The sequence below is a fragment of the Heterostelium album genome, assembly GCF_000004825.1.
Source record: "Heterostelium album PN500 unplaced genomic scaffold PPL_contig12, whole genome shotgun sequence".
Taxonomy (NCBI): Eukaryota; Evosea; class Eumycetozoa; order Acytosteliales; family Acytosteliaceae; genus Heterostelium; species Heterostelium album.
In genome coordinates this window covers 221,886-241,519 of record NW_008805089.1, presented here as the reverse complement: position 1 = coordinate 241,519, position 19,634 = coordinate 221,886, and the positions used below count along the sequence as shown (strand labels likewise).

At 30.3% G+C, this 19,634-nt stretch overlaps 6 protein-coding genes across 6 annotated transcripts; 4 read left to right on the top strand and 2 right to left on the bottom strand.

Moving 5' to 3' along the window:
- Positions 1–382: 382 nt before the first annotated feature.
- On the top strand, positions 383–4,450 carry PPL_05338 (calcium-binding EGF-like domain-containing protein; the record flags this gene model as incomplete). The annotated part of the gene is made up of 17 exons (XM_020576224.1): positions 383–461; positions 537–565; positions 623–732; positions 805–1,041; positions 1,130–1,285; positions 1,341–1,421; positions 1,479–1,538; positions 1,726–1,785; positions 1,848–1,901; positions 2,119–2,372; positions 2,437–2,478; positions 2,547–2,634; positions 2,747–2,790; positions 2,849–3,085; positions 3,156–4,073; positions 4,122–4,311; positions 4,396–4,450. 17 exons carry the CDS (start codon positions 383–385, stop codon positions 4,448–4,450), a joined length of 2,694 nt encoding a protein of 897 aa, XP_020433473.1.
- An 80-nt stretch (positions 4,451–4,530) lies between these two features.
- On the top strand, positions 4,531–8,977 carry PPL_05337 (calcium-binding EGF-like domain-containing protein; the record flags this gene model as incomplete). The annotated part of the gene is made up of 16 exons (XM_020576223.1): positions 4,531–4,586; positions 4,808–4,840; positions 4,895–4,951; positions 5,069–5,106; positions 5,220–5,261; positions 5,624–5,657; positions 6,175–6,202; positions 6,236–6,327; positions 6,395–6,448; positions 6,523–6,585; positions 6,653–6,778; positions 6,851–7,113; positions 7,178–7,222; positions 7,275–7,365; positions 7,422–7,747; positions 7,818–8,977. The coding sequence occupies 16 exons, from the start codon at positions 4,531–4,533 to the stop codon at positions 8,975–8,977; spliced, it is 2,508 nt and encodes an 835-aa protein (XP_020433472.1).
- A 61-nt stretch (positions 8,978–9,038) lies between these two features.
- On the bottom strand, positions 9,039–13,200 carry PPL_05336 (uncharacterized protein; the record flags this gene model as incomplete). Its single annotated transcript, XM_020576222.1, has 9 exons — positions 9,039–9,061; positions 9,109–10,621; positions 10,686–10,917; positions 10,993–11,779; positions 11,867–12,142; positions 12,217–12,322; positions 12,407–12,575; positions 12,659–12,716; positions 12,789–13,200. 9 exons carry the CDS (start codon positions 13,198–13,200, stop codon positions 9,039–9,041), a joined length of 3,576 nt encoding a protein of 1,191 aa, XP_020433471.1.
- A 615-nt stretch (positions 13,201–13,815) lies between these two features.
- Positions 13,816–15,104, top strand: PPL_05335 (uncharacterized protein; the record flags this gene model as incomplete). Its single annotated transcript, XM_020576221.1, has 3 exons — positions 13,816–13,894; positions 13,979–14,961; positions 14,997–15,104. The coding sequence occupies 3 exons, from the start codon at positions 13,816–13,818 to the stop codon at positions 15,102–15,104; spliced, it is 1,170 nt and encodes a 389-aa protein (XP_020433470.1).
- An 82-nt stretch (positions 15,105–15,186) lies between these two features.
- PPL_05334 (uncharacterized protein) lies at positions 15,187–17,079 on the top strand (the record flags this gene model as incomplete). Its single annotated transcript, XM_020576220.1, has 2 exons — positions 15,187–16,675; positions 16,817–17,079. The coding sequence occupies 2 exons, from the start codon at positions 15,187–15,189 to the stop codon at positions 17,077–17,079; spliced, it is 1,752 nt and encodes a 583-aa protein (XP_020433469.1).
- Positions 17,080–17,202: 123 nt separating this feature from the next.
- Positions 17,203–18,962, bottom strand: PPL_05333 (glycoside hydrolase family 18 protein; the record flags this gene model as incomplete). Its single annotated transcript, XM_020576219.1, has 2 exons — positions 17,203–18,187; positions 18,856–18,962. The coding sequence occupies 2 exons, from the start codon at positions 18,960–18,962 to the stop codon at positions 17,203–17,205; spliced, it is 1,092 nt and encodes a 363-aa protein (XP_020433468.1).
- Positions 18,963–19,634: the final 672 nt, after the last annotated feature.

Sequence of the window (19,634 nt, the reverse complement as noted above, 5' to 3'; positions counted from 1 at the left end):
ATAGATAAATCTTTGACAATGGTTTGTATCACTAAGCATCGTCATTTCCCCGACCTGTAGGTCGAAAATAAATGAATTATTTGAATTTTTTTGATGAGAACCCAAATTATATCCTACAGATTTTTAAAAAATCTATTCTTTGGCAAAAAAAAAAATCTAGATCGATCATGTTTTTTTAATTTTTTGTTTTTATAAAAACACATTTATCTGTATGGAGGGATCAAAATAATCTATATTGTTGGGACCCAAAAAGTTAGTGGTTTGTATGTTCAAATCAGAAAATTAATAGGGAACAAAAGTTTAAAACCTTTAAACAAATTAATTTTTTTTATCATACAAACACTTCATTTTGATTGTATAAGTTATCTATTAGATAATCAAAATGAAAACCCTATCTATTTTATTATTTCTATTTATATTTAATAATGTTTTTGCACAATTAGAATTAGATCCGAAAGAGTGTAGGTTTTAAAATTATTTGCACATGATGTCACTTTTTAGATTTTAAAAAATTAATTTGTTTTTTTTTTAAATAGTGAATTCTTTGAGATTTCTATTAGCTCAAGTTAGTATTTTATATGAATAATATATATATTTTTTTAACAATCATTTGATTATATAGTATCAAATAGGTTATTGGAATATAAGTGCTACTACTTGCACTGGAATACAAAAAACATTAGGATTATTATCATGTGAAGATAAAAATGGATATCAAACTATAACTGAAATGTATTTATTTTTCCACTTAAAAAATAACCAATTTCATTTTATTTTTTACTAATTTTAAATATATTTGTAAAGACAATTTCCTATTAGATCACAAATTGATAATGGAGAACCAATATATATAGATAAACTATATTTTCCTTCATTAACTTCAATTATTTTAGGAGCTTTGGGAACTTCAAAGAACTCCTCATACTCAATTATAAATTTACTTGATATCCCTGACAATAAAAATTTAATATCAATGCAAATCTCAGGTATAACCATGGATATACCTCAAGATTTCCCAAAATATTTAAATTTGACTAATATGTAAGTACTTTTGACTAATAATATTATGCAAACATTATTTTAACTTAGCAATTTTAAACTTTCTACTATTTTAACATTTATCATATAGGGTTCTAACAAGCAATACTATAACTTCAGATCTTTCTTTAAATTCATTATTGGAAACCTCCTTGGTATATTTATCAATTAGAAATTTATCTTTTACAAGTTCTTTCAAGTTTACCTTTAATTCTTCAGCAACTATAAATGAAAATTTACAAACATTGTAATTACTAAAAATAATTAAAATCATTTTAACATACTAACTATTATAAAATCAGAATTATTGAAAATGTAAGATCCTTAGAAACTTATGGTTTATTTAATATTTCCGACAAAAACTTTAAAAAATTAATTTCAATGTAAGTAAACATCTTTCTTTTCAAAAAAATCGATTTTTTTTAACAATTTTTTTATAGGACTTTAACATTTTTGTTATATGAAAATTTAGAATTAAATCATAGTTTAATTAGTACAATGTATTTAAAAAAACTTATAAATAATTATTTATTTTTTTATTTCTAATTTATTTTATATTATAATACAAGGTTTGTTACAAATGCTTTTATTACTCTGGGATTATTATCTGGGATGAGATCAGTGTAAGTTTTTTATTATTTTTAATTTAAAAAATAAATATAATTACTAATTTATTAATTTATTTAGAACGGTTTTTAATTGTGGATTTTCAAAAGAAGATTTAAGTGAATACAATTTTTTTTCACTGTATGTATCATTTAAATGATAAGTAGTTTTTTAAATTTAAATTAAAACTATATTTTTTATAGAACTATCACAAACAACAAAACACCTTTAACAAAAACATTCTCTTTATCAAATTTGTAAGTAAATTTTTAGTTTCCATATTTAAATTATTGTTTATTTTATTAATATATTCTATTTAACTTAATTTTCAAAAAAAAAAGAATTGTAACTAATTCATCTGTACCATTTTTGCCTGATAAATCTTGGTTTGATCCACAACCTTTTATGTAATTTTTTTTTTTTTTTTGGTCATACGATTTTCTAAAGTTTAATAATTTTATTTATTTTTTTTAGTCAATTGACCGACACCAATACAACAGGTTATTTTGATAACTCGTCTCAACTCTCAAACTTTACAATTTATATTCAAGGTTATCAAAATATTACAGCAAACTTGGATGAATCATTTTGCTCTGTTAAAACTCTAAACATTCAAGGTGTTAAATTGTTAAGGAATCATGTTCCCGATTGTTTTTATTGCTATTGGTCATATGCATCTACAATTTTACCAGTCAACACACCTCCCCCTCCATCTAATTTCTCATGTAGTATGTAATTTTTTATATCTGGTAAAAAAAACAAAGATTATTTTTATTAATGTATTTAAAATAGAAATTTCTCTTGATCAATATGGTTATAATTTAAATCCAGGAGGTAATTTTTTTTTTTTTAACAAGTTCATAAACATTATATTAATATTAATATTATTTTATTATTATTAGAATATATTTATATTGGAGGAAAAAATTTAGGGTGGGGAAAAGATGCATCACCCTTATTAGTACCGGTTACAAATAACGTCCAGTTCAGGTATTACTTAAAAACTTTTTTTTTTTTATTACTTTTTTATTAATTTTTTATAATATTTTAAGATTGACAGTTCCTACTACATTTGGTAAGACTAACATTTCTTTTTCATTAGAAAAAAAGTTATTCTTTTGAAATTCTTTGGGGTCTTCCTTGTAAGTAATTATATATATAAATCTATTTAAAAAGTGATTTTTAACTTTAATTATTATTTTAGTAAAAGTAGAACTTATTCACGAAGAGATATACAATTCATCTAGTGTACAGTTATTATTGTACGGTGTTTTCAACTTGTATGCACCACTAAATATTACTATTCAAGGAAAACCGTGTCAAATTATATATCTTTCAACCTATGAATTACATTGTACCTATCCAAACTTTAATTCTTCAGAACCAGTATTAGTAAGGACTGGAGATTCAATATCCAGTGTTGGTTTATATATTTCACAACGTATGTAATATTGTTATAACTTTTTTTTTAAAATATTTCGATTAATTCTTATTTCTTATTTCTTGAATAGCACTATCAGTTAGAGCATTTACTTATAATAATCTCTTTATTATAACTGCAAACTTTGGAATGAATCCATATAATGTATCAGTTTATATTTCAGATCTCACTTGTAACATTACAGTTTTAAATGCAGATTTAGTCGGTTGCATTCCAACACAGAGCATTCTTCCCAATATACAGTATAATGTGTCATTATATGCCAATGGTTTTAGTTCAAATTTCAAATTGCTAATTACTAGTAAGAATAACTGTGGAGTTGATAGTAAATGTAATGATCATGGTAGTTGTGTAGAAGGTGTTTGTCAGTGCAGTAGTGGATATAGTGGATACTATTGTGAATCACAACTTAGTCCAGGCGTTGTCATCCTTCCAAACAACACAATACCATCACCAACAATCATCGTTAAAGATGGAATGAATTTCACATTCAATATCATTGCAATTCAAGAGATCGATGAATTAAGTTCAGTTGTTAGAGAATTGAAAACAGATAAATGGTCATATTCAACAACAGGAAATGAAACATTCAGTATCACAACATACAGTTTACAATCAACATCAAAACAAGAAGTGGATCAAATCAATGCAACAATCGAATATTCAAAGAATAGTAGATTGATTGAATTTGCAGGACAATCAACATTATATCCAGAGAATAGTTTGAAATTGATGATCACAATCAATAATTGGTCATTCAAAGACAAGTTAAATCGATTAAGAGTATTGATGGAATCAAGTTCATCTATTATCACAGAAGATGAATGCTCACCGGATTTAGATATTACAGTCAACAATGGATCAGATGTAAACTACCTACGAATGACAATCAATGATGTATCGTTCTATGGTAGATTCCTTCCTTTTGCATTGGCAGACAACAAACCGATTTTCATACAAAATCAAGTCGTCAATCAAACAAAAGATAGTATATTGCTAGGAATGACTCTACCTTATTGTGATAGCTGTGTAATAGATCCTGATTTTTCTGTACTTATCAACACTGAAGCTAGTAGTGCTAGTACCTGTGGTTCACATCATAAATTCGAAACATGGAAGATAATCACAATAGTAGTTGTTTGCTCAGTTGTTATTCTTGCAGCTACTATTGCAACCGTTATAACAATTAAAAAGAAAGTTATGATAAGAAGAGAAGACATTAAGTTGCAAAATAAATTAAATAAAGCTAGCTAAATAGAATGCTTAAATAACTATTATTTTATGTTTTTATTTTTATTAAATTTAAACAGCAAATGTTCATCGATGTTCACTGGTTTACCATCTGTTATACTTAAATCATTATAAGCTGGTTTATTTGGTAATTAATGACCATCTATTGATCGTGCTAATGATGATTGTTCAATAGATTTAGATAAACACTAAAAATGTTACTGACGAATCCAGTGATCGATGATCGTTCTATGGTAGACTTCTTCCCTAAGTGGTACCACCTTATTGTTGAATAATAACCCAACCTGGAAGATCGTGAAAATCGTTGTTTTATCTGACGTCGTCATAATATCTATAGTAAAAGAAACCGTTCATCTTTGGTCCTAAGAAAAATCAAGGTGAGAAATAAAATCATTTTAAATTTTAATTAAAAAATATATTTTTTTTTTGTGGTTTTCAAATTTGATGGTTTGAAAATTTTTTTTGAAAAAGTAGTAGGATCGTTAATCTAGATTTCACCAAAAAGTATTTTTTACTCTCCAGATTCTACAAAAAAAACAAATTTTGATTTTTTTTTAGATTAGAAGGTGAAAAAAAAACCTCTTACAAAAAACGGACCTGTCCACAATATAGAGGGTATCTATTTTTTTATCAATTAATAATATTGTTTATCAATTTTTATTTAAATATTATCTTGATATTTTATTATATCTAGATCTTTAAATTTATACAAATTTTATTTATTTAATCAAGTAGTTTTGTTGATTTTGTGGACTATGTCCTCACCAATGGTTTTTAAAAAGATCAAGGTCATATATCAGTAGCATAATCAGATTGTTTTTTTTTAGTCAACATTACCAAACAATGTATAAATATTTATTTATATTATTCTTTTTCACAATAGCTATAAACTTTTCTCAATCTATTGAATTACACCCAGAAGAATGTATGTTTTTTTTTATTTGATACAAAATGAGATTAATCTTAACTTTAAAATGAATTCTTACAAAACATATAGTAAATTCACTCCAATGGTTAATTAAACAGGTTAGGAATACAATTTTTTTTATATTTTATTATTTAATATTAATTTTTACACATAAATTTTAGTATCGATTAAATTGGAATTTAAATGGAAGAAATTGTTCTGAAATTCAACCAGACACTCAAATACTATTATGCCAAGAAATAAATGGTACTCAGAGTGTTGTAAATATGTAAGCTAAAGAATAATCCTTTTTTTTTTTTTGATTTTTAAAACAATATTAATATGTTTTAAAAATTATAGATTCATAAACTATAACATAGTTGATCATGGTGAACCAGGTTTTATCGATAAATTGTATTTCCCAAACATGGTTGTCTTTGGAAGCGGAGCTGAAACCGAAAAGAATTCTTCTTATTCAATTTTAAGTTTAATGGACAACGAAGAGAATGTTAAAATTATCAGTTTTTCTATATTGAGTTATCAGAATTTTATTATCCCAAATGATTTCCCAAAATACTTAAAAGTAAACACTTAGTATGTATAATTAATTAAATATTAAATAAATAAAGACTAATTTTTTTTGATTTCTTTCTTTCAAGTTCTTTTATAAATTTATACATCAATTCAAATTTCACAATAAATAAGTTGTTGGCTCTGCCAAGAAATGTTGCTTTTAATAATGTTTCTTTCACACCTGGACATGGCTTGATTGTTGATTATTCCACCCCTTTTATTGCATCAAACCTTGTTCAATTGTAAGTAACATAGATACATTTTTCTTTATATTTTATTTATTAATTTCATTCTTTTAGTCAAATATATAATTTAAAACCAATTTATTTAGAAATGGATGATGTATTTTATATTACAGATTCGGTTTTTCCAAAATTAGAAAAAATGTAAATATTAGATGGTTTTCATTAATAGTTTAGTTTATAAATTCTAATTTATGGTATTCATTTAGCGAACTCTCTTTTCTTACTCTTAAAAATGTCTATATCAATTCATCAAACCTTAAAAATTTGTAAGTATTAATATTAATTTAATATTCTTTTTTTATTTCATTTATTAATATTATTATTATTTCTTAGACTCTTATATAACGCAAATTTTATAGCAGACCAATGTCCTATGTTAACATCAATGTAATTTTTAAAATTTATTTGGATTATTGGAAATGTTATTTTCTAATATAAATTTAATTTTTTTGAAAAAACAGATCTCTTGCTAGATGTAATGTATCTGTGACTGATTTTAATATTTTCCCAAAGTTGAATACTTTGTAAGTCTTTTTTTTTCCATCCAGATATATATATATTTAATATTTTAACTAAAACTTTATATCTTAGGACTATCGAAGCAGGATTAAGCCCAGTTACAGGTATTTCAAATACAACCACTTCACTTGTTGTAACAAGTACACCAGTTCCAATTTTACCAGATTCCACTTGGTTCAACAAACAATATTTTCTATTGTATGTAAATTTAATATATTTTTTGTTTTTCTAAAAAATTTAAGTTAATGTTTTTTTGTTTTTTGAAAATAGTTACCTCCTAGATACTAATTCTTCTGGTACATTGGATAGTTTCGACCAAATATCATCCAAATCATCAATTAAGATTGAAGGACAACAAAAGGATATAAAAGTTCAATTGAAAGATTCACATTGTTTATTAAAAACATTTGTAATCCCAAGTACTCTTTGGGATAACACAACATCGATTCCTTCATGTTTTTATTGTTATTGGTCAGATTTATATCAAAATCTACCAGCCAACATTCCACCACGCCCTTTAAATTATAATTGCAGTAAATATTTCAAATTTAAAAACAAACTAAAAATATATTCTAATTTTAAAATTTTTTATTTTAGATATAAGCATAGATCAATACAAATACACTATTCCAATCGCTGGCTGTAAGTTGTTTTTGTTTTTTATTTCTTATTTTTTATACTAATTGATTTATAGTTTTCGTTGATATTTATGGAAATAATTTAGGATATGGAAAGTCAACCCGTCCATCAAACATGGTTCTTGGTAACCCAAACACCATGTTAAAGTATGTTTATTTTATTATTTTGAAAAACAGATTTTTATTAATAATTATTTTCTCAGATATCCTGCTTACACACAATTTGGAACTGATACAATATCTTTTTCAACTGAATATAATTATACATTCGATATTTTTTGGGCAGTACCTGTGAAAATGGATTATATTCATACTGTTAATTTAGAATCTGGAGATTTATTAGTGAAATCGTATGGTTTATTCAATACAATTTTACCAATGAATATTACTGTTGGTGGATTGGATTGTCAAGTTGTTTATAATTCATCGAGTCAATTGAATTGTATCATTCCCAAGTATTCTACTTCTTCTCCACTTCCTATCTATGCTACAGATTCCATTACAAATGTTACAAAATATAGTGCTCCATGTAAGTAGTTATTATATCTAAAATTCATTTATATAAAATACTAAGAGATATATTAACATACATTACATAGATTTCAAAATTGATTCATTTGATTTCAAGGATATTTTGACAATTAATGCAAACTTTGGTTTGAATCCATATAATGTATCTGTACTTCTTTCGGATCTCAATTGTAATATTACAACTCTTACAGACTCCACACTACAATGTATTCCACACAAGAATGTTACCAATTCCAGATATTACAATCTATTGGTGTATGCAAATGCTTATGATACCTCTTTGATTATTCCTGGAAAAGATGATTGTGGAACAGGATCAACTTGTAATGCACATGGAAGTTGTATAAATGGAGTGTGCAGATGTGATAATGGATTCAGTGGATATTATTGCCAATCACAATTGAATCCAGGTGTTGTCATTCTTCCAAACAATACAGATCCATCACCAACAATCATCGTTAGAGATGGTTTGAATTTCACATTCAATATCATTGCAATTCAAGAGATAGATGAATTAAGTTCAGTTGTAAGAGAATTGAAAACCAACAAATGGCTTCAATCAACAACAGGAAATGAAACATCCAGCATCACAACATACAGTTTACAAACTTCGACAGCAGGAGTAGATCAAATCAATGCAACAATCGAATATTCAAAGAATAGTAGATTGATTGAATTTGCAGGACAATCAACATTATATCCAGAGAATAGTTTAAAGCTATTAATATCAATCAATAATTGGTCATTCAAAGACAGATTAAATCAATTGAGGATATTAATGGAATCAAAAGCAACAGTTGATTTAGGATGTTCAGAATTGAATATTGATATCAACAATGGTTCGAATGTCAGTTATCTAACAATGATGATTGATGAAGTAACATTCTATGGTAGATTCCTTCCTTATGCATTGGCAGACAACAAACCGATTTTAATTCAAAATCAAGTTGTCAATCAAACAAAGGAATCGGTTGTCGTTGGAATGACACTTCCTTATTGTGATAGCTGTGTAATAGATCCTGATTTCTCAGTGTTGATCAATCCAGATAAAACAGCAAGCAAATGTTCATCGAAAAAGTTTGAATCTTGGAAGATTGCAACCATTGTTGTCGTTTGCTCTGTTGTTATATTAGCATCAGCAATAACATCTGCAATTGTATTGCGAAAAAAAATAAGATACAGTCGTGAGGAAAAGAAAATGGAAACAAGAATGAGTTCCATTAAATAAATATTAAATTTATAATTTATTCAAATAGTTTATGTTTTTAGAAATTATATCCTTGGTAATATTAGGACACTTTGATTTTCCAATCTTTTCTAAATGTGAAATTGTTGATGGATTCTTGTATCCATATCTACCAAATCCTGGGAATCCAGACTTGAATACCATCTTCATAGAGTACAATGGGTTTTCTGGTGAGGATTCAAGTTGTTTGAGCCATTCGGTATGTGAAATTCTTTTGATTTCACCCATTGATTGTACCAGCTCTTCGAGTGAAACCGATTTTTCATTGATCATGTGGAATACTTTGAGTTGATCGGAACTATCGACGTAATTTTCGTTGGTCAACGATAACGATACAATCGAAGAACTAACCCAATCGACTGGTGACAAATTGAACATTCCACCGCCACCACCAATGAATTCAGAGAGCTGTGGATAGGTCTTCATGTAGAGCACACCTCTAATAACCATTCTGACGAAATCGTGCTCATTATCTATACCGGTTTCCGAGTTAGCATAGATAGTTGCAGGACGGAATAGAATCACTGGAATTCTACGCTCTTTGGCCTCGTAGATAAGTTGTTCAGCAACGAGTTTCGATTGATTGTAGCCATTCATGTAGTCGAGATTGTTTAGTGTTGGAACATCCTCTTCTGTCAAAACTTTACTTCTCTCTGAGTAACAACCGATCGTCGATACATGAGCAACCGGAATTGCTTTGGTGCTACAAGTTGACAATCTAAGAATTTCAGATGTTCCATTTACATTGGCACTCTTCATGTTTGGATATGGAATCACCATATTAACGACGGCACCATTATGTAGAATCAGATCTACCCGATCTGCCAGCTCAATAAATTGCTCTTGTGTCAGTCCAAATAAATCCTTCTCTAGATCACCGAGTACCGGAACGATTCTTGCTTGTTGTTGTTCATCGAGTTTAATATGGTATTTCTCTGATAGCTGATTAACCAATTTGTTTCTGGCTTGATCCAAACCGCTGGCGCCTCTAACCAAACAATAGACGTTGGAAACCAAACCACCATGTTTCATCAGTAAATCAGCCAGCAAATAAGATCCCAAGAATCCAGTTGCACCAGTTAGGAATACACTATTTCCGCTAGTCTTTATCGATTTAATTTCCTTCTCGTGTTTCTGAATGGATTCATCCAACTTCATCTCTGTCTTCCAATCTATAGCTTCGATTCTCTTGAATTCATCTTTCTTGGAGAGAATCTGCTCCAAATTCTCGAGATTGTTATTCTTGTTCAAAATGAAAGCAGGTGAGATATCGATATTCTCTTTCTCCTTCAATAGATTCGATAATTTGATAGCTCCCATAGAGTCACCACCAATCTGTGAGAAATTCATCTTTGAAAGATCCAATTCATCAACTGAATCAACTCCCAACACTGATTTAATATATGATTGAATTATACTGCTATGATTATTATTATTGTTGTTGCTATCAGCTCTTAAACCTTGTTGAATTGTATCGATCACACTATACATCTGTTCAATTCTATCCTTGTAAAACTTGAATAGTTTACCTCGACAGAATTTACCTGAACCAGTAATCAACTCGTTATCAATAGTCCATTTAGTTGTATCAATAGAAATAACTTTTGGTATTTCATAATTGGCAAGCTAACAATAATATTTTAAATTGTTAATATTTGTTAATATATTAAAAAGTAATTTAAAAACATACCTTTTCTTCAACAGCAATTCTTTGAATATCGGCCATTAATAAACTAATTAGCTGAGAATGGTTATCCAACTCTTCTTTGGTTACTTTGTTGATATCCAAATTGAAACTTTCAAATACCTTTTTCTTTGGAATGATAACAGATACCAAGAATGTCTTCATTGGATCTCCATATATAAATATTTGTTCAATCTTTTCACTACATCCCAAGAATATATTTTCTAAAGGTTCAGGTCTGTAAATATATAAATAATGTTAATATAATATAATTAATTCAAATTTTTTTTCGATTCTAATTATATATACATACGCAACAAATTCACCATTACTTAATTTAAATGCATGTTTCTTTCTATCGATAATCTTTACTTTACGGAATCCAATTTGTTCGACGATATCGCCAGTCTTGAACCAACCGTCGATAAATGCCTCATTGGTGAGTTGCTCATTTTTATAGTAGCCAACGGACATTGTTTTGGTTTTCACAACTAGTTCGCCACGTGGATTCGGTTGGTCGGTCGGCGAGTATCCAAACTCTGGCACCGGATCGATACGGTACTGAACATCCTCAGAGATGTAGCCGTCTACAAAGATACCGACTGCCTCTGTCAAACCGTAGGAATTCGATACGCCAATCGATGGCCAACACTTTCTCATGAATTCCATCACTTCTGGTGAAGTGGGTGCACCGCCCGTCACTATCGTCTTGACACGATTACCCAGGATATTGGCGAATCGCTTCAACACCTTTTCCTCGCAAAACTCTGGACTGCTCTCGGGATTCTGTGCACGGAACTGCTCCAGCTCCGACTGGTATTGCGAGTAAATCAAATTCCAGACACGCGGAACACCCCAGAAGCTGAGAGGACGCAACTCACGCAAATCGTCAAACAGTGTATCCATCGATCCCGAGAAAATACCGATGGCGCCACCGTGATAAAACATCTTGTAGTCGAATCGTCGCTGTGAATGTGCCAGAGTAAGATAACTGAGTGCCGTCGCAGGATAATCGATATACGAATGAACCAACGATATATTATAATCTTTATCCTTGGTAATTACACCTTTTGGAATGCCTGTTGATCCAGAAGAATAACCTAATTATCATAATTATTATTAAAATTAGTTAGTTTACATCAATCACATTGCCACAGTAGAAATATACATATTTAGAATAAACATACTTAATGTAACAATATCATCAGTTCCAAATGGATTATGTTTTACATTCTTTACTTTTTTACCTAATAGCATCATCTCTGAGAATAGTCTGAATTGAACGGTTGATGGTAACTTGTTTCTCAACTCGTTGTCATAGTTATCTTCCATATGAACAATCAGTTTCAGCAATTGGTATTTTCCACTACTGACCAACTCTACAATACTTGGAAATGCCTCTGACGAAATAACAATTGCTGCCAAATCACAATTGGTAATAATTTCTAAAAATGCATCCAATTCTTTATTATTATTAGTAAGTATGAATATAAATTAATTACAACAATAATTATAATAGTAATAATAAATAACATACTGGTTTGATGATGAATCGGTACAACTACCATTCCGTACCATAGACAAGCGATATCGGAACAATACCATTCAAAACAATTATTACCACATATACCTACGAATGATCTCTTTAAATGAATAAACAATATATATATTTGTTAATAATAAAGTAGTGAGTGATAACTTTAAGAATTGAATATAATCTTGCTTACAGTTGGTACTAAACTTCCTAATGCCTTTCCAAAGATCTCTGTTTTCTTTTGAAACTCTTTGTATGTTAACCATTGGAATTCAGCAAGTCCAAATGGATACTTTTCAGACTTTTCAACTCTTCTTCTTACTCCAATACAATGTCTTTCTGAATGTTCTCTAAATGAATTTCTATTTTTTGTTTGATACTTATTAATTTAAATTCTAATTTTCTCTTCTTTTTTAAATACATTAATAGATAGATAGATACATACTGTAATGATTCATAGATTGTTTCACCTCTGTTTGAATATGTCATAGAAACTTGTGATTCTATATAATTAAAACAATGATCAAGTTAATATAGTTCAATCAATCCACCAAATAGTAAATGTCATTACATACTTGTTTCTTTTGTGAATTTATGTGGTAATGGTATTGTTTTGTCGATATGATATAAACTAGGATGATATGGATCCTCAGAACTTAGATCTGGACTAGTACTGTTACTATTATTGTTATTTGTAGTAGTAGTAGTAGTTGTTGTTGTTATTGTAGTCGTTGAAGCTGTTTCTGTTGTTGAAGTTGTACTGTTATTGTTATTTGAGATATCAGGATGTATTTCATTATTTTCGTTGCTGTTTTTGTTATGGTTGTTCAACTTTTTCTTTGATTTCGATTTATTTTGTTGTTGTGGGAAATACTTTTGTTCTCTCTTGTAACACTTTTTACATAGGTCCAAACCCTTACATTCTATACATACATATCGTACAACACCTCCTTCAATGGTGGCACCACAACCATCACAAATGAACATTGTATTTGGAACTATAGGAGGTAACCAACCATATTTTTGAAAAGTATATATTTGTAATTAATAACAATCATCATCATTTTCCAATAACGATCATAGAATATGAAAGAACATGTTTTTCGTTTATTATAATACCTTTTTTTTCTTGTGGTGGATCTACATTCTTCAGTTTAGGAAGTTTCGATCTGATTGCATCTAATAAAGTTGACATGGTCTTTACTTTTTAATTTTCAATAAATAACGAAATAACAAATTAAAAATAATCTAAATCTAATAAAATAACTTTTAAATATAATACATAGAAAACAAATTAAAAAAATAGTTAATTAAAAACTCTTCTTCTTTTTTTGATTGTTTTGATAAATCAACCAACTTTAAAAAATTAAGAAAAAAAATAGATCTTTAATTTTTTGAAATTTTGATCGAATTTAGTTCTTTGAAAATTTTTGGTAATGGGGTATTTGTGTGTTTTTACTGATTTTACGACTATAACTTTCATCAGAATTTTGTTTAGATCAGTAGTAAATCAGATCACAACATCACAGAAAAAGATTATTTGAAATTAGTTTATTATGATAGATTAATTTGTATATAATATATATATTACACATACACACAATGAATAAAAATTTTAGTAATCATGATCATTACTTATTAAAATTAATAATATTTACTTTAATCTTTGTTTGTGATTGTGGTAAGTATAGATTGATTGATTGATTTGATTGATTGCTCAAATATCATTAAATTGTTTGCTAACTTTTTTATTTTTTTTTGTTAGAATGTAGCAGTAATTATAATTATGTTACACTACCATCTAGTTATAGTGTGATAGGACCATTCCCAATTGGCGAGAGAGAAGAAGGTGTAGATTCAATGCAGTACTATACGAAAGTGGCAGGCGGAGGTGCAAACAGTATATTCGATCTACCACGTGATTCATCGGTATCCTATCCATCGGAGTTGGGCAATGAAGGTCGTGTTCGATGGTTAGAGTACACTGCCAGCTCTAGTGGCTCGCCGCTGCCCTACAACAACTCATCGTCATCACTCTCTATCGATTACAACGATATACCATGGCAGTTTCTAGAGTCACAACTCAGTTGGAGTGTCTACATGTGGTATGGCTATGCAGTGGGTCAATTGGGCGTCGATCAATCTTCACCAACCGATAAATTCATAATCTATTGTACAAATGTATTAAGATATTATATAATAGATAACAACAACAATAGTAATGTTTATGAATTCATTGGTGATCTTTATAACTATGGAGTTGCTCAACAGGTTGTAACGCTGGTGCCTGGCGGTAACTATACTGTTTGGATTAGATTGCAATCATCAGTTAGACAATTTCTTTCACCACATGCAGCATTCAACCTTACAATTCTACCGTTTTTACAAAGAGAAGATGAACAGCAACAACCACCATTTATTATTGTAGAAACAGATAGTTTAATGTCATCGGTTGTAGATGGTTGGTTAGCAAGTACATACGGATCGATTACTTTGTTGAATGTTGGAGATTCACCATTGCCATTATCCAACTTGAAATTATATAATAGCAAATTAGAAATAGATATTATAAATAATAACAATAGTAGTTCTTCTTCTTCTTCAATAATTAGTATATTACCAGGTCAAAGATACTCATTATCATTCTCAATCAATCAAATTGACGACGAGTTGGAATGTTCAACAATAACAAACAAATCAATATTAGAAATATCAGTTATATATGAATCATCATCATCATCAGCAATAGTAATATCAACCAATATCACTTTGAATTGTACAAGCTTTGGTGGACCGCTTTCTTTTACTTTCTTGGACTACGATCAAACTGTACAGTATGCGGTTGCGTTTCCACCTTCTACGCAGTGTGGGATTGGTCCCCTGCGTTGTAATGTTATGTTGGCTACGCATGGTGCAGGAGTGGAAGTGATTCTCACGCCCGGTTGGTATAACGCCTATCCACAGCAGAGCGACATGTGGATTCTCTTTCCAACGGGTCGTCGTTCATGGGGATACGACTGGCAATCTGCAAGTCGTTTGAATATCTTTTCGGCACTCGCATCACTCGCCTCTCAACTGCCAGGTGTTCCAACGCAATTGAAATCGGCATACGAGATTGACCCGACAAAGCTACTAGTTACTGGACATTCAATGGGTAGCTATGGATGTTTTTCATTTACATCGCATTTTGGTGATTTGGCGCTGGGTTCGGCATGTGCAGCTGGATTCGCTAAGTTAGAAGAATACATCTATTACAATACGAGACCTTCTTTTGAGCGACTGGATCCGGTGTTGAAAGGTTTGTTTATGGCATCGATTGCAGAGTCCGATGCAGATCTCTATAGTTCTTCGATGGTCGGCATACCGCTGCTGGTTAGATACGGCCAGAACGACACAGTAGTATCGCCATGGCATTCGCGGAGAATGGCTAGATTAGTCTCTGAAAACAGCGGTGATCCCAATGCTGTGATGATAAGTGAAGTTCCCAACCAAGGTCATTGGTTCTCTTTTATGTTGGATGATCCATTGATGTCGCAGTTCTACAGTAACATTTCTAGTGCCAGACATATGTTACCGGCAATTCCAGAGGATTTGATAATTGTAACAAACAATCCGGCATCCTCAGGAAGTCGTGCCAATATTTTAATATTACAAACTCTGATTCCATCTAGAGTTGCACGCATTTCAATTAAACAGCTGAACGATAGTGTCGATGGATTGGTTTGGCGGCTATCCACTCAGAATGTCAGACGTTTCGGATTCACCAAGTCACCGGACAGACCACTGCCAAACAAGATCATCATTGATAAAATGGTGTTCGATACCACATTCCTACCGGAACAACACTATTTCCGAACGAAAAAGGGTAGTCTACAGTCATGGGTGGCAACCGGCGACAATGGTTGGACAACAAAGGAAAGATCCGCCGCTACCTACGGTCCAATGAGACAGATATTCGAAAAGCAATTTACAATCATCTATGGAACAATGGATGAATCGTTAACGTCACAAATGCAATGGTCAGCCATTTGGATAAGTAATTATTTCAATACGTATGGACGTGGATCACCATCGATCTACTCCGATCAGGAATTCCAGCCAACTACCACCACCGGTGATTGCAGCCAATCAACAGCAGCAGCCAACTATATATTAATTGGAAATAGTAATCAGAATCTATTTGTTGAGAAATATCAAGAGTATATGCCACTGAAGTTTGGTGATAACAATAGCTTCTCAATTGGTGAGTACCAATTCGAAGGAAATCTAGGCATTGGGATTACCTTTCTTTCACCGAACCAATGTGGTGATGGCTTGTTTTTGGTTGTGGCAGGTACTGATTCTCAAGGACTTTCAAATGCACTTCACACAGTTCCACAGCGCTCCGGAGTAACCGCTCCCGACTTTCTCATTGTATCTGACGATTGGCGATCCTCTGGTTTATCTTCAACCATCGCAACAGGTTATTGGGATAACCATTGGAATCTTTCATTGGAATCATCTTATATTTCTTTACAATAATATAAATAAAAAGCAATAAATTATTGTTTCCAAGATATTTATTCTTTAAAATTTTAAACACATTTATTTACTTTAAATTAAGGTCTTGTCTATTGTAAGTTGGGTGTCATTATTTCACATGATGATCAATCATCGATTACACTCTTATCAGGTGAAACAATGACACAACAACAGATATATTTGAAAGCTATAGAGTGTACTCCAACATGTACCAACTCATACTATATCTTGCAAAGACAATGTCAGATGTATCAATGTAATAGAACTTGGTTCAAAGTTACATTTTGCATAGCATTCTTTGGCATTAGATATGAAATTAAAAGAAACAGTGACATTCAGCAATGATATAACAATTACAAAACAACAATTATTACTGGAAGCAATCAGATTAGATAATTGATTTACATCAAAAAGCTAGAAATAATTATATATAAACATAATTATTTTATTTTTAAGAATTTATTTATTTTATAAATTATTTGGCGATAATGCAACATAGAATGAATTCAATTTAGTTGTTTGGAGGCCAATGAAAAAGTCAAGTCTCCAAATTGCAGTGCCACCAACACCCATTGATACAGTTTTGGCATAGAGTGAAGCTGGAGTGTCGTATTGATATTGTCGAATCGACCAAGTTTCTGTATCTGTAACTACATTTGCGAAAGGCTCTCCAGTTGGTAGAGTTTGGTAGGATACATAGGAGTATTGATTCTCCAGTTGGTAGATACCACTTATTCCGGTGGAATTGTTTCCATTTTCACCATCGATGTGACAGGTAGTTCCAAAGAGTCCGTAGTCCATGTTTACACAGTCAGCAAAGTAACCGTAAATCGGTAGACCAATAATAATCTTTCCTAGATGGTTAACAAAGGGTTTCCACTCTTCAACTCTGGCTCTAACCGTGGCGATTGGTGAGTTTGGCGCTAGTGGATTGGAACCCCATCCCATGTCGTAGCACATCAAGATGAAAAAATCTGCGTAATCCGAATTGTAATGTTCAGGACTATAGCAACCAACTGCTAATGAACCGATATAGTTGTTATTCTTGGATTTCAAATAACCGAATGCCTCTTTGGTCCATTCCTCTTTGTAGGTGTCGTAGTCAAAAGAACCTTCGATATCCATGTGGAAACCATCACCTCCCATTTTAGCCATGTAGTCAATATCGTAAATATATTGAGAGTTGGCGAAATAGTCATTGCAGAACGAAGATCCACTGGAACAGCCCAATGCATGCATATGGTGGACAGCAACACCTCTTTGATGAGAGTACTCAATCAACTCTGTTAACAGACTAGGATCCCATTGATCGAACTCTGTCACAATATTGGTATAGTTGGTCCAGTTGATGATATTGGAAAAAGAAGATAGTGTCGAGTTATAAAGGGTTAAATATCCAAAGAATTGTTTATTATTATAATCTACACCAGGTGGAAATGTAGCTAAAATGCTACTAATAAAAAGAAAAGTACATAAAATAATTGATACAAGTTTTATCATTATTACAAAAATATTATTTAATTATACTGATATTTAAAGTCATTATTAATATTTATAATTTTTTAGATTTTTTGTAAATTTCTGTCCCTCATTACAAACATTTACAGGGGTGTTGGATATTTTCAAATCGGTTATTGTTTTATTGTGGAGATATGACATCAAAAGTTCACAAAATTGAAACAACACTTCAAAACTGTGAAGAGGTTTTGATCATGCAAAAATAAAAAATCAATTTTATTTTTCTTAAAGCTATTTTTATTACACAACTTATTAATATGAGCTACACACTATTATTAGTATTAAAAACTTAATACTCATGAGGCGTCATAATGAATAAGTGGTTTGTTAATATTTACATTATCTAATATAAAAGTTTACTAATGTGAATTGTACAAGAACCTTACTTTGTCAATTGATATTCTCAAACACAGCTACCAGTTGCCTATCTAGCTTCCTCCTTGCATGTATTCTTGTCTGTAGTAATGTATTGTTAACCACTCAAACTAAGAATTCTAAATAACAATAGATTCTACTAATTGCAATCGACCTAGATTCCAGTATGATGTATAGTCGTTTGTTAGTACGATGAAAGTGATCACTATCAATTTGAAGAAAACGTACCCAGTATGCATTGGTATTGCCTTTCTTTCACCGAACTGTGGTGATGGCTTATTTTTGGTTCGGTAGGTAATGATTCTCAAGGACTTACGAATGTACTTACACAACATTCTGTATTTCACCCATTCCCGACATTCTCATCGTATCTCAAGATTGTCGATCATCCTGTGATTATCTTCTAACCATCGCAACAGGTTATTGGGATTACCAGCGGAATCTATCTTTCATTGGAATCATCTTATATATTTCATTACAATAATAAACAAAAGCAATAAAACAATGCAATAAAATAAATATCCTCTTAAAGAATTCAATGATAAAACCAATTTAACTTTCTTGTAATTAAAATGACATCATACCGTTTCAAAATTGAATGTATTATCTGAATAACATCAACTTGAACCAAACTTGAACTATCTTACATCCATCTAAGATCCGAAACTGGTTGGTGGCTAACAATGAAATTAAATTAAAATAAAATAAAATCACACAACAACCTAATTAAGTATAAAATTTTATAATTATCTAAAGATTCTTTTTTAAATCATATTAATTAATTAATATAAAAAATAATAATCTGAACTTGTTTCTAATAAGAGAGCTCTCTGAAAGTAAATCAACAAAAAAAACCCATCTTAATTTGAAAGAGACCAAAAAAAAGTATTTGATTTTATTTTTATTTATTTTAAATGAAACCAAATTTTTTTTAGAAATTAAGAAATGTAATGTTGCTGAGAAAATTCTGAATTCGATAAATTCTGATCACAAATGGTTTTTTTGAT